This window comes from Chamaea fasciata, unplaced genomic scaffold (genome assembly GCF_029207755.1).
Source record: "Chamaea fasciata isolate MVZ Bird 193981 ecotype frontalis unplaced genomic scaffold, bChaFas1.0.hap1 SCAF_1, whole genome shotgun sequence".
Classification (NCBI taxonomy): Eukaryota; Metazoa; Chordata; class Aves; order Passeriformes; family Sylviidae; genus Chamaea; species Chamaea fasciata.
The window spans coordinates 136,562,664-136,577,644 of NW_027094086.1; the positions used below are offsets into that span (position 1 = coordinate 136,562,664).

General features: G+C 39.6%; 1 protein-coding gene across 1 annotated transcript in view; it reads left to right on the forward strand.

The window, feature by feature from the left end:
- The window catches only part of GPR158 (G protein-coupled receptor 158), a 187,149-nt gene that overhangs the window by 159,316 nt on the left and 12,852 nt on the right, over nt 1–14,981 (forward strand). Inside the window, exon 7 of the mRNA XM_066199205.1 lies at nt 3,809–4,047. Coding sequence (XP_066055302.1) covers nt 3,809–4,047 — 239 coding nt within the window. The remainder of the gene's footprint in view (nt 1–3,808; nt 4,048–14,981) is intronic.

Below are 14,981 nucleotides of genomic sequence, written 5' to 3' on the forward strand. Positions count from 1 at the left end.
GCCACGTTCTTCACTTGATGTTTCCAAGCTGGTGATCCCAGCCAGTTCCCTGAACCAGCGTGCTCTGTCCCTCTGCTTTAGATCCCCTTGCAGCATGGCTTCCCTTCCCTGCTGCTGAGCTTCCCTTGGCTCTCAGTGTTTGCAACCAAGCCCTCTCCTTCTATATTTTTACAGAGCCAGGCACCCCAAAGAAAATCCTCAATCCATGTAGCTTAATTCTCCCCAGACTTGATGGTGCAGCCAGCAGAGTTGGGAGTTATGTGCCGTGGTCTCCAGGCAGTTCATTCAGCCTGAACTGCAGCTTCTGTTTACTCTGTAAAAGGAATGGCTATTGCATATCAGCTTTAATCCTGGCCGTAGCTGTCTGTGAGTCAAAGCTTTGCTCGAAGGCAGCTGTGTCTTCCAGAAAAGCAGGTAAAACATGCTGCAGTGTTCTCTCTGATCTGCCTGTAAACAGAGCTGATGACATGTCACCAGAAATGATTGCTCAATTATTCAACCACAATGTAGAAAAGTGGATTGCATATGCTGAGTGGTTTTAGGTGGGAGTATAGCTAGAAGATGCTGGTGAACATGGTTAGTTTCCTCTTCTGCTTTAGATCAGAGACCATGTGTCTCAAACAGGCCCCTAAGCTTCTACAGGGCACCAACTGGCACTTCCAGTAATTTCGGCTGTAGATAGGACAGAAGGAAGAGTCTATCCGGTTTGCCTTACTTGATACTCATAATTAAACATTAATTTGCTCAGGAACTTGAATCTGGGGCTACATCTATATTCATAAATTATAATGCTAAGGGTAATAGTATGGATGTTGGCCGTTCTCTGCCAGTTGGCTTCAGTGTCAGGGATGACCTAGGGTATGTGTGATTTCCTACCAGCAATGCAGCCCACCAGCCCTGCTTCTTGCCTCCCTGTAAGAATTCTCTTTTATTTGTTCGTTAGCTAGTTTGACCCAATCAGAGATACTGAACGGCGTAGAAAAGAGGGACTTGAACAGTGTCAACCTGGAAATTAGGGCAGGGATTTGAATCAAGAATTCTCCTGTTTTCTGACAAAGGGTACCAGTAATCAAACACCATGTGTTTGCTGGGGCAGTCTGGTCTCATACTACAGCAATTCAACGTTTTTACAGTGACCTTTGATTGTATGAGTCAGAGGTGCAGGAATCATAATGACCCTCCAGTCTGGTGAGAAGATGTGCCCTTGGGAGAGGAACTCCTGGGCAGTTGTCTCTGCTTTGATACATGTTCAATAATACATAGAGGATGAGAGCAGACAGAGCATGTAAGGCAATGCTGAGGTGGTGAGCAATGAGGCTTCGGCTTCACATTGTGGCAGGAGGATGAGGGAATTGCAACTTGGGAGCCTGTGTTCTGCTTGACTGCTTTTATACCACAACCTCTGAAAAGGAGATTTGCAACATTACTGATCTAACCCAACTTTCTTTACAGCTTTTAGAAAAAAGAATGTTTAAAAAAAGAAGCATAAACGTTAGCTTACATGTAAGCCTACGAGTCCAAGGTAGAAATTATTGGGATGGGGGATGCTTATTTTTGTGAAAAACAGGACAAAAAAAGAAATGTGATTTGATCCCAATTGGAGGGGTTTTGACTGCTGTATTGCAAAATATTATTTGTTTTTCTGTGCTTTGGTAAATAATAAAATAGCAGCCCATACCTCTCCCTTAGAAAGCTGTCTCACAGGCAGCAGCTAATGAACAGTACTGAAAAAAATCCAATGGGTTCTGCCTTATTATGCCTAAAATAGGCTCACATGTTGACTTTCAGCAGAATCATCAAAAATTTACTTTGGAGCCAAAATACAAAAAGTTTCTAATAGTTCTCAGCTGGTTTGTGTGATTTCTCCAATAATTACACATTCATAAAAGTGTACGATGAGATTTTTCTCAAATGAGAAACTATAGCTGTGAAATTTTGCAGTTCATTACAAAAATAATACATTTTTCTCCCCTTCAGAGAGGCTAACTATTGACCACCATTCACAACAGGGAGAAGGGAAGCCTTTGCTTCCTGATTTTAGAAAAAATCCGGAATTCGGTGTTTAGGAAACAAGGGTTCGCCAGTGCTGCCCTGGAACAGTGGTGCTGTGGCTGAGCAATGCAGAGGGAAATGGCCTGACTTGCCTCTGTGGAATTTTATGTCTCTCCTGAATAAAGTCTTTGGGAGTCTGCTTCCAACATAAGGCACTTAGCATCTGTAAAGGGAGAGCAGAACATCTATCAAACATGGAAAGATCAAAAACTGTGACTCCCTGTGGAGTGGCTGTTGGGAGGGAAACAGCTGAATAATGTTGAACATATTCAGATCTCTGACTTCACCTAATGCACACTGTGAAGGCTGTGTTTGTAGTCAGATGCTGATTCATTGTTATGGATGCAGAAAACCTTTTGTGTTTCTGCCTTTAAAGACACTGCTCTATTAGTTGTTTGAGATGCAACACGGGTTGCTTCTGCCTTCTCTCAGACAAATATAGGCATAAATGTTAATCTGAAGTGTGATTTTGTATTGCTGAAAAGGCAGGCCTGGTTGTAGAATGTCTTGGGAGGTGGCTTGATACGTGGTACACTGAAATAACTTAAGAGCTGACAAGGGCATTTAAAAAATTAACTTTAGGGAAAAAAATCATGATCCCAAAACCTCAGTGATAATTTGTCTCTTCATGGATATCAAGACTGGACATGCTCATGCTCAGGAGTCAGGAACCACTGTGGTTTTGAGGACAAAATCATTGAAACAGTTGAACCCTTCACTTTAAAAGACTCTCACCCGAACAGCCTTTAAACTTCAGCTCATCTGCTTCTAGTGGTCTGGGTACTTAAAAACTTCCATTATAGCCATTCCTCATTGTTCATCCTCATTGGCTTAGCAGGGCCAAGGCAGGAGCATTGCAATGCTCCCAGAAGAGGCATCTGGCAGATCCAGTGTGCCGGCAGCACAGACGTATTTTGTGCTACATGAAGAATCAAACTACTCCTTTTTCCCAAGGGGATTTCCTCAAATCTTGGTTGTTCTCATGCTCCTAGGAGGACCTCTTTCTGCATTAGCAGGTGGTGATGGATAGAAAATGCAGGTGCTATTTCCTTGAACAGTTCTTGGTGGGAGTAAATTTTTCCTAATAATAGGTGCAATTATTTTTAAAGTGAGTGTTACATGCTCAGTAGCTGTTACGTGGTATAAGTGCTTGATGTGTGGTGTAGCTTTTCTTATGATGGTTCTGTCCTAGCTCAAAAAACGTGTTGTTTCCTCTAAACAAATCAAACTCCATTTAATTAGCAAAGTGCCTTCCACAGTTATTTCTGTGATGAGTAAGTTATTGTCTCAGCAGCATCAAACTCAGTGGGAAAAATATCTAAGAAGTGTTAATTTGTTGTCTGGAAATAGCAGGATTGGGGATGAACAGACAGCAACAAAACAGAATAAAACCTCACATACATGGTTGCTGGTTTATGGAAATGACCTTCCATCTTTCAAAGACAGAAGTCTTCTACTGGGAATATGGAATGTACAAAACAGCTTGACAAGACAGCCTGTAAATGCATATCTCTAGCATAAGCATAGCTAATATTTTCTATTATTGCTATGTAACACTCTCTGGGCAGCAGTCAGTTCCATTTAAATATGATTAATATGAAAGTAATAATGTTCAAACTTCGTTCTTGTGCATACTGTCAGAGGAAAGACTGTTGATTTGTTTTTTAAATAATCTGGTACTGAAATAAAATGAAAGTCTTAATTCCTGTGACACTACTACTGGTCTTCTTAATTGTGCACTGTCTGAATTTTTCAGGGTTTTGAAGGTGTTCCTGTCCCGAACAGCTCAGCGTATTCCATATATGACAGGTGGGAGAGTGATGAGGATGCTGTCTGTTATTCTTCTGGTAGTCTTTTGGTTTCTCATTGGCTGGACTTCTGCAATAACCCAAAATTTGGAGAGAAACATTCCACTCATTGGTCAAGGGCAAACATCTGACCATCTGATCTTCAATATGTGCCTCATAGACCGCTGGGATTACATGATGGCTGTTGGTATGTTAATTTCTATCTTATCTTTAGTTTTTAAAATAAACCTTGGTTGCCTTTTAATTTTTCTTTTAGAATATCTTAAAGTTTTGTCTTAAAGACTGCCTAATATGTGAGAAGTATGACAGAAAAATATCAGCATAAATGTTTTTAATAGGACTCAGAACTAAAACAGAATATGCTGAATCTTCTATGACTTTCAAAGGTTTGTAACTTGGATTGTAGTAACGAAGTGATGGGTGCTCAAGATATTTCATCTTTGAAGGGAGAAGGAAGAAGTAGCTCTTCTACTATTGAAGCTCTTCAATGGTTCTACTATTGAAGAGAGAAATTGTGACTAGTTTAATGAAGGCTTTTTGGTTTTGCACCACAGAACTGGGCAGAGTTCTTTGTGAGGAGGGAAAGAACTTCCAATAGCACTCATTCATAACCTTACAGAAATTGGTATCAAGGTAGAGGGAATAGGAAATGAACATCAAAAGTGCCAACTTGATGTGTTTGTTAGATGTGCTTTCAGTGCATGGAATAGGCAGGAGCTAAAAATGACACCCTGCAGAAGTCATATAAAGCAGAGAAAGGTTTAGTTTTTGTTTCCTTAACTCTGTAAGAAACAGTGGGTTCTCTGTGCCAGGGTTCAGCTAAATAGTGTAATGTGCTTTCTCCCATGCAGTGCTTCCACCTAGAACCAGTGTTTCTTGTACAGCCCAGGCTAGCCACCCACTGTCTCAAATACTTCAGTGTTTTGAAATCTGAACTAAATTCCTACCTTTCTTCCCTTTCCCTGCTTCTCCCATGGACATATCACTGACAGAGCTCTGCTACTGAGGATTAGGGAGAGGTAATGGTGGCTTCTCTGTGTGAGAGTGCAGATGAGATGGACGGAAGTGTTTTCTCTGAGACTGGCACACAGAAAGTCAGTGTATAACAAAACACTACTGCCAGCTTCACTGAGGAGCTTCCATGGCTCCAAGATGCCCCTCTGCTCTGCTTTTCTCTCCTTTCTGTAAGATCTCAGAGGCAGTCAGGCACAGGGGTAGCCCATCCGCCAATATACTCACTGGTAGACCACGCAGAGAAGAGTAGAGAGGAGCATGTTCTGAAATACATCTCAATTTGGGTCCTTTTGGAGGGTGTACTTTGCAGTAATGGAATAGTAGTATTGCCAGAGATGATGTAAAATTAACAAAAAAGAATTAAATGTGAAACACTTGATGATATCATCTGCACTAACCTATTTTGGATCAAAATGTTGGTGCATTTGACAGTGTAGATGTATTAATATATTGATAGTGGTGGTTTTTACATAATGGCAACAAATTTTTTTAGTCTCTGGGTTTTATAATTCTGGTAGTGTAGTGATTAACAGTTCAGATCTTAATACCCAATTATGATCAGTTGCGTCTTTTGGCAAGACATTACGTAAGTTGCTGTCTGCTTAGTTTTGAAAAAAGTGAGGATTGTTTTTTTAAGGTATGTTTACATATAGAAGTTTTTAATGGTTTTCAAAATACACCCAGGGGTAGTAAAAGCAAAGTGAGCTCTCAAGCCTGGAAAATTGGGCAGAATTTCTTTTGTTCAGTCACCTTGTCTTCTTACCCACACCACCTCATAAACAGAACTATGCAACTCTTCAGTAAACTATGCAGTCGTTGTAGTGGTACCAGGAGATGTGCACCTACAAGACTGTGGAAATGTGTGTGGTCTCTATATATATTTATGTGTGTATGTGCCTGTGCATGTGACTTCAAGATTTTTATTGCCAATAGCAGCCTGAAAAGCTTACAGTCAGTAGGAACTAGTCCCAAAATTAGATACTTCATCTCAGAAATGTGTCTGAAGTAATTTCCTTAACACAGAACTCCTTTTATTCTTATGGCAGCAGCGTTGCAAAATATAATATGTAATAAATTAAATGACAGATTTTGCTGTTTGATTTCAAATGCAATGGATGGTAATTTATTAAAGACTTGTTATTTCATTTAATTTAGTCAGGCACAGTATTTTATATAAATCTAGTGAGTGTTTTGCGATATGTTCTGTCACTTGTTGCCCTTGCTGGAATACTTCCCTATTTCACTTGGCTGTCAACACTTCACTCAAATGCGGACAGGGAATTTTCAAGGTCACAGATTAGTGAAGTGAGAATTAACAAGGCTCTGCTAGAAAGTCATAATGAGATGAATCCTTTATGCTACCAGAGTTTATTGGAATTGGGATTTATGAAGCATTTTCCATACTAATCATGCTAGTTAGACTCTATCTCTGGAGACTTTTATTGCAGTGAATGTTTTATATTTACATTTCCATTAAGTTTAAGAGGATGGTCTCTGTGAGAGACGTAGGGACTTAAACACAATGGTTATCACCATTTCTAGCATTGCCTCTGTACTCAGTGATATGCTGATTAGAAAATCTAGCATTTAGCAAATCTTATTTTATCTGCATTTTTGCATTTACATAATGCAATGTAAATTACTGTGTATTTTCCTTCACCTTTGTAAGTTAGTGTGTATTTTCCTTAGAGTTGGATACTTGTGGATAGCTTATTTGTTACTTGCCTTATTCTTTTATTTCCTTTGTGTTAGTTTCTGCAGCCCTTTCAAGGTCAGGGCATCTGTCTCATTGAAAAGCCATGGCATAGTTGACAGTCTGAGATTGCAGAGAAAGACCTGAGGCCTTGAAAATACTCACCACAAAGCCTTTTTCCTGTGGCCTGAACATATTCTATACCTCTACCTGTCACCATCAGATATTGACTTAGAAAACAACTCCAAGTGATAAACTTCTGATACCTGAGGGCTCTCAGTGTCGCAAATCAAGCTATTATTCTTTATCCTGAGGGGAAAACATCCTATAAGTGTAACAGATATTGGAACAGGATTTAAAAGAGCTTCCCAGAAACTGGAAAAAGAGACAAGATAATAAGTTTAATGAACAAAGCCCTAGGGAGGAGACAAAGGCAGGCAGAGAGATAAACATGCATGCACAAGTACAAACAAAAAGCAGAGGTGAAATCTTGACAGGTGGATGTTCCTGATGTCAACGGGGCCAGTTTCACCCCAAATGGATAGGGAGGTTTTTAAAAGTCCTCCATGCATTCTGTGTGTGTTTTTCAGTTTTTATTTAAACCAGAAGTGAATGACAGGTATTAACTAAGTAGAGGGAGATGTTTTCCCCTGCACCTATTTGACTTCTGACTGGCAGGAGCAGTGCTGCTCCAGTGCACTGAGCTGCTGCCATGGCCCACACATCCATAGGTCTTGCTTTGGGTCTTGGGCATCAGGAGGGTTTAAAATATGAAACTTCCTCATAATTACTGCATGCTCTCAGCCAGGGAAAGGAACAATGTGATTATTTTTGGATTGTTCCCAGAAGAACTCCCTCCCACTGTTCATTTGTTGATATTTAACATACATAATCTTTGCATTTTAAGAGGACATGAGGTGCCAGGACAGGCTCTGACAAATTGGGCATCAAGACTGCCTGTACAGTTTTGAGCTAGGGCATTGTAATACATCCTTATCAGGTCCTTTTATTAAATTTTCTACAGGTCCTCTGCTGCATTCAGTGAATGAGTGATTATTATTTCTTTTTTTTATCCCCATTTGATGTGGCCCTATGCCATATTTGGGGTGTGTTGTTCAGAGCATGCAATGAATAAAGAACTGTTTGTTTCCAAATGGGCATTTTTAAACATGTTCCCCTTAGCATCAGTGCACAAAGATTAAAGCTAAAATTACCCATCTTCAGTGTCTGTCTTGAGACATCGAGGGGCTGGTTTTTCAGAGTACTGTTTGTAGCCTCCTCTGCGGAAAGCACAACCAGGAGATGCTTAGAATTCAGCACTGGTGTGGATCTGACTTCATTTCTCACATTAGATACTCAAAAAATGGATCATGTAAAAATGGTGATCACTTGTGAAAAGCTTATTCTAAGTGATAAGGCCAGGGCTGTATAAAATATTTGCAGCAGAAATAGGAAAAGAACAGTATTTTACAAACTACCTTCAGCTCTGTCTCTTTTCTGCTTGTAAACCACTCCTCCTGCCACCCTGTGCATCTCTTCAGCAGTCCTTCACAGTCCATGTCAACAGCACTGTGCATAGTTATGTGTTGCTCATCTGTAGGATAAGGTAAATCTGGAACAGTGTGAGGGACAGCACCAAAGATGGGGGGTGCTGCTGGAACCCCCAGGTTTAGCAGTTTGAGTTGCATTACCCCCTGCAGTGACGTTGCTTTTTCTTGTTACTGTTATGTGATAAGTGAAATCCCATACCCCTTACTTAGGCATGATTTCTACAAAAAAAAAAAAAAATCTGCTCAGGAAACCACATTTGTGTTGCCCGGGCCACATGTTTATGTATTGGTGAATGCCATATTTAGTTCCTTCTGCATGTCTCCTGTGGTTTGGGAGAGGCTGGAAGGTGCTCTGACTTTCTCTTGTCTTTGCACCACTCTTTTTGGAGTCCACTACTGGTACTGCTCCAAATCTTTCCAGCACTTTAGATACATTGGATGCCATTGGCATTTGCTTGCATCCTCTTTGTGAGAGACGAGGACCCACACTCAGCCAGTTTTCACTGATCCTCTCCTCCCTCTTTCATCCACACTCAAGTGAAGAGGATGATGGGGCACATGGAGACAAGAAGAGTGTCGAGCTGACTTTTATAACAACAGTGAGCTGTGGAAATCATGAGGCAAGACAGCATATTTGTCTAGAGGAATTAAGAAAATGCTTGAGTATAAGAGTTAAAACAAGTACAAATATCAGAGGAGCTCCTGGAGACCTGAGACTGGCATGTGTTTAGGGCAGTAAGACTCCTAGGTCTGTTGCCACACGTCAGTGGATATGTCTCCACTGCCAGCAAAAGCCAACTCTAGGGCACCCTGAAGCCATGAGACCCACAGACCATGGTCTGCATGTCCCTTGCATCCCTTTGAGTAGACCTGCAAGGCAGTATTGTGACAGTGAGGGGGACAGAGTGTGCTGTGCCTCCCATCAGCCCAAGGACCCCACTCTTCTTTCTCAGCCTTCACAGCCACAGGCCATGGAAGTTCTGGGAAGAAAAAGAGTCTGAATCTGCCACCATCATTTCTTTCACCACAAATATCTCGCTTTATTGCTGTGCATAGCTAATTAAAATGATGCTGAGATATGGTGGGAGAGACAGATAAACCTCTGGTAATTTATAATTTGCTAGGAATAACTCAACACTAAAGACTTGTAATCACAGTTCATTGAAATATTTGAAAATCCTTTCAGTTGAAGAAAAAAGCTTCTCCTATGACATGGTGCAACTCTCCAGGTGGGAGATTGGACACAGCGATGCAGAGATTGCGTTGGCTGGCAACACAGGAGCAATCGAGGACACAGTTTTTTTCCAGTTTTAAAATGGTGCATGCTCAGCTCCAGCTGGCACCCTGAGTGAATGAACGGATGGAAGAGCTGCGCTTCCAGATCCATAGCTCACTTCATTTCAGTAAACGGGATTTAAAATGTAGTGAAGCGTGGTAGAGAAATAGATGAGTTGTCGTAGCTGTGTTATGGATGTACGTAGAGTGGTAATCAGTAATTAGAGTTTAAAACCTGGGGGGAAAAATGGTGTAACTGTTGGAACAGTACTGTTTTACCAACAGTGTAGAGTTCAGAATAGCAGTTGAACTTAGGCAAGTCACAGCCTCAATGTCACCATCCCTGGGGAACGGTGGCCTGGTTTTGGCCTGTTGTGGTGGTTTTTAAACAAGAAGTGCAATCAGACATAAAGCTTCATACAGAGCCATGAAAATGGGCATTAGTCTTTTAGGGCTGTCTGCTTTTTGCAAGTAGCTTCTGGACAGCAGAATGCAAGCGAGCACAGGAATGGGTGTCCTGGCTCCAGGGAGCCCACAGTCATCTTCACTGAGGGGCTGGCATAAGGAAGAGAATGAAGAGAAAGGCATTTCTGCCAGGGTAGGAGGACTGAGAAGCAACCAGGACAATCTGAAATAATTCACTTTCCTCTCCTGACCATGGCAGGAAGGAAACACGCAGTTTAGGATTTAAGCTCTTCACAAGTATGGGCAAATTTATTTCCACTGTTGTCCTGCAATGGCAGGGGTATTATCCCCATTTTACACAGGCAGAGCTGAGGCACAGTGAGATTAGGGTTATATCGTCCATTTAATAAGGGGTTGTCCATGTTGCAATGCCTTTGACTCAGTTACAGAGCTTAGTCAAATATATTTGCAACATTGGTATGGTCTCACTGGCTACAAATACAGCCCTGCATGCTTTTTTTTTTGCTGCAAATCGCAGCAAAAATGTGTATTTGTCACCCAAATAGCAAGAAAAATGCTCCCACTTCTGCAAAAAAAAATTATTACCTCTGCAAATTTTGGATTGAATGGGGACCTCAAATGGGTTTTTTTCATATTCATAGGAGCCTGAGGCACAAGCAAGAGTTAGAAGTCAGTTGTGCATGTGTGCTGTACCACTTTCCCCCCTTGCAATCTTTCCTGTCATTCACTAGATATCCAAATGTCATTTGCAACAAATTGCAGAGCTTTCATCATTAAGCAGCCTTGATTAGGTGAAGTACAGACAGCTGCATAGCAAGAGTGAAAGCTGCAATGGATTAACATGGGGATTTCCTTCTGCTCAGAGCAACACAGATCACTGCATGTTTAGCAAAACCTAGAAAATATATTAACCCAGATCTTTTGAGAAGATTTGATTAAGTCAGTAGCAACAACCCTGAGTCCAGCCTTTTCTGTGAAGCAGATACCTACCACAAACTGTGGATATGAATCATTGTCCTGCATCATCAGAAGATGCAGAATATGAGCAGTGGCCTAAAAAGATCTCAAGTGGGCAGACATGGCACACCCTTCATTGTAACAGGCTGGTGGCATCAGGCAAGTCTGGCCCAGTGCATTGGATGATCAAGCTAAGTGCTCTAAATTGCTTCATTTTCTAAAAACATGATTGGCATCATGAAGACAAGGAAGAATCCTGATTTTTAAACACCAATGAATATACTAAGCAGGTTGATCAGATAATGCAAAGACCAGATAAAAGGTTCTGTGGATAAGAAGTAGGTAGTGACTAAGAAGAGAGATATTTAAAGACTGATTCATTTGTGCACATGACATATTGAGGTCACTTTAGATTTTCATCTCCTACCTTCCATTCATATCTGCATCCATTTATGCCTTTAAAGCAACTGTGCCTTTTCTTAACCTCTTGTCTATCAGAGATTTTCTCCCAAATCTGAATGCCTGTTTTGGATAATTATAGAGTAACTACTGTGAGGGTTTTTTTCAGAGCTCTTTTATGTTTTATTGTTTTGACTGTGCATTTTCTGTCCAGAGAACAGTTGACAGCTCTTTCTCCTAGGAATTTCTATAGTTTTTTCAGAAGGGGGAAGGAAGGTTTTTTTGGTTTTGTGCTTATTATGTGAAATGGGATAATTTATAAGCCTTGTGCTAAATCATAGGAACAAGATCATGTGTTTTGAGTTTGCTCTTGACAGGTATGCAGTATGCTAAGATAGTCCTTTAGTGGTCAGAAAGTCGCTTTTCTACATCAGACTTTTAGTAGAAAATTATTCAGCAAACGAAATCAAAATTTTATATCACATTTCACAAAAATTTTAAGGATATTTGATGCAAAGCGGTCACTAGTGTCCCATAAACAACCTAATCAGAGATGAATTGTACATTAGAACCTCACTTCATGGTGGCCAGATGTACTCAATTATCTATCTATCTATCTATCTATCTATCTATCTATCTATCTATCATTAGTTATTTCTTTGTTATTCATTGGAGTAATAAATACATTAATATGTTACCTTACTTTATATTGAGAAAGTAAAAAGGCCATGTAGGAAAACAATACAGCAAAAATTTATAACACCTTCAGATTTTTGTTGCAAATAGCACTTACAATCTGTAGCTAATTATAGGAACTTGACTTTCCCCCAAACACAGCTTTTATATGATACATTTAAGCTATTTAATTAGTGGTTTGGATAATAAATTGGCTTTCTATCAGTCTGTTTTGTTTTGTCATTGCTGATGAAATTATTGTAATGTTGGACTTAGCAAGTAAAGGAACTCTGTTATTTTACCTTATGTTTTAAGAGCTCTTCCGTATTAGTGTTCCATACCACATGTCACAGTAATTATTATCTGCGGACAGGAATGCCAACTCTGCTCTAAATATAAAGCTTTTTCTAAAAGCATTATGCACTGAATGGTACAAACTACTGTTATGCTCCAGTATATTAATACTTTGAAATTGTCTTTAGAACTCATTGTAACTATGATTGTGAAACTGAAAACTGAAATTTTCATAATTGATCAGATCTGGAGATCAGATGCTACCTGCCTTCCTACTTAACCCAGCTAATTGAAATGTTTGGGTTGTAAGGTGTTGGTTTTTTTAAATGGATGCATGTTTTGTTTTATTTTTTTTTCATTTTCATTTGCTCTGTATGCAAAAAAACCCCAAAAGCCACTAATTCAAAATTACAGCTATTTTATTTTTTCTTCTAAAAGTAAGCAAACTTTGGCCCTCATTCTTTAGTTCAAGAAAGAATACCTTCAGCACATGAAATTTTACATGGATATTTTTTTCTTTGAAAGCCAAACCTTTTCAAACTCTCGGCGTCTGTTTGCACTTGTAAATGATCTTTTCAGTCAGAAAGAAACTTGGGTCTCTTCTTACTTCAGCTGAGAAAAAAAGAAGAAGAACAGACCATGGGTAGTTTTGTGTAGTGTGCCTGTTATTTTACAATTAGCTCATCTATTCAGGTCTGCTGCTCATGTTGGGGAGGAGGGGGATTTTCGGTGAAAGGCAAAATGCGAGGAAATAGGCATTGTCTGGCCTGTTAGAGGAGCCCTGCTGAACAGTGTCAGTTATCAAGGATTTCCAAAGAAGACAGGACAGTAAGATATAATGATCTGGCTTTAGCAGCCTAAATCTTGCAATTTTCCACTTTTCAATTTCTTCTAAATCATTGTGGAGCAATTAAGGCAATAAATTACAGTCATTTGAAAAGCAACACATTTCAGTGCCATGATTCTGCATATGTGAGGCGACTACCGAAAGAAAAAAAAAAACCCCAAACTGCTAAGATTTGTAGAAAACCTTTATTCTTATGTCATTGAGGCCAAATTTGTATTCCACTTGGTCAAGAATGACTTCAGGATCAAGAGGGCTTGTTAAGTCATTGTGTGGAGGAGGTTTTTAAGAGACCAGAATTATGGACTCCATTTATAGCATAGGTAATTTTCTAGAAATTAAATGCAAGTAGCAGCCAGTTTGCCCAAGTGTATGAGCAATTTTGGAAAAACATACCTGCATGTGTGCTTTTGTTGAGCTCAAAAGTAGGCTGGGACACAGAGTCTCAGAAATTCATACCAAGATTTTTTTTCGTTTTGACACTCGGTAAGGCCTCAAATCACACTATTACTTAGTCAAAAGATCATTATTAGTCAAAAGCTTATTATTGTTAGGATTTGGTGAAGAAGAACACAAAACCAGCAGTATGGATGGATTACGCCGCTTCAGGTGTTTGGGTTTATGTAACTGGTAAGGCTGCTGGGTCTGTGAAGGAGATGTTCTAGTAAAAGTTATGATCTTGGAGGTAGGGCATATATTTTTCATTAAGAAGTGTGCAAAGTGTTGTTCAGAGTTCAAACTGAACTCATGTCATAGCACAGAGAGATTTATGTAACTGAATTCATTTTATCCAGACTTGTCTCTTACTGATTTTAGCTGGAATTAACAGCAAAATTAGAAGTTTCAAAATGGTATAACAATAGGTAAGTTACAGAAGTTGTGGTCTACTAAAAGTAGAGGAACTGGAGGACCTGTTCTAATGAGCTATCCAGTGCTGACATTATAGTCTGTTGTTAATAGTGGGGTTCACAAGCATTTGTGTCATTACTGAAACCAGACCAGTAATTATTTGCTGATCACTTCCACAGGGTGATGTCACTGATCACCAGGTTTAGTTACAGGATGGAAAAATAATTGGCAAAAGTAAGTCTGAAAAAGGATTAATTTTCTATTATGCTGCATTTAATTGTAGTTTTTATTGCAAAAACTCAACAAGACAAAAGCAGTGTATGAGTAACAATGAGACCGCAAGTGTCTGAAGCTGGTCTGGAGCAGTGCTGGCATTGCTGGGGTCTAACATGGAACTGCATATTGCTGAGTGACACTCAAACACTTCCAGCCACTGTCAACCTAGATTGCAAGGCAAGAGAGACTGGCACCATCTCTATTCATAACTACACGACAGAGCTGTAGGGATTTTTTTTCTGGGAGTTTTTTCAAGATAGTTAGGAAATCACTTTATTAATATCAAGATCAAAATGATGTCACATCAGGATGTCCACTGGAAGCTGAAGTCTGCATAGTGCTGGATGCAGATGAACTACCTCTAACTGAATAGTTTAGGCTGATCCAGACACCCTATTTTTTCCTCCTTTCTTCCTTTACTATTTTTTCTGCTAACAGAAACACATCATTTGTTTTAGGTGCATTAGACACTCAGAAGTGACTTGTCATATTATGGGTACCTGCAGAATTAACTGTCATTAACTGAGGATTTTTTTTAAACACAAAATATATTGTTTTATCTAAGTTATAAACCTTTGAAATGAAAGTCTTGTCTTAAAAAGCATGTAGTCTGGTAGTAGCACTCTTTCTGCCTTTGTAACAAGAACCAGAGCTACAATTAAAAATACATGTTACTTGAAGTGATGTCAGACTTGTGTAGTACCAATTATAAAAGCAAGCAAGACATTATTAGGCATTTTCTCAAAGTTTGTCAATTGAAAACCAAATACCATGAATGCAAAGGTTCCTGATCTGGAAAAAGACGTGTAAAATAAAAACCAAATATATCATGTACAGTGACAATATCTGAAAAAGTTTGAATGCCTATG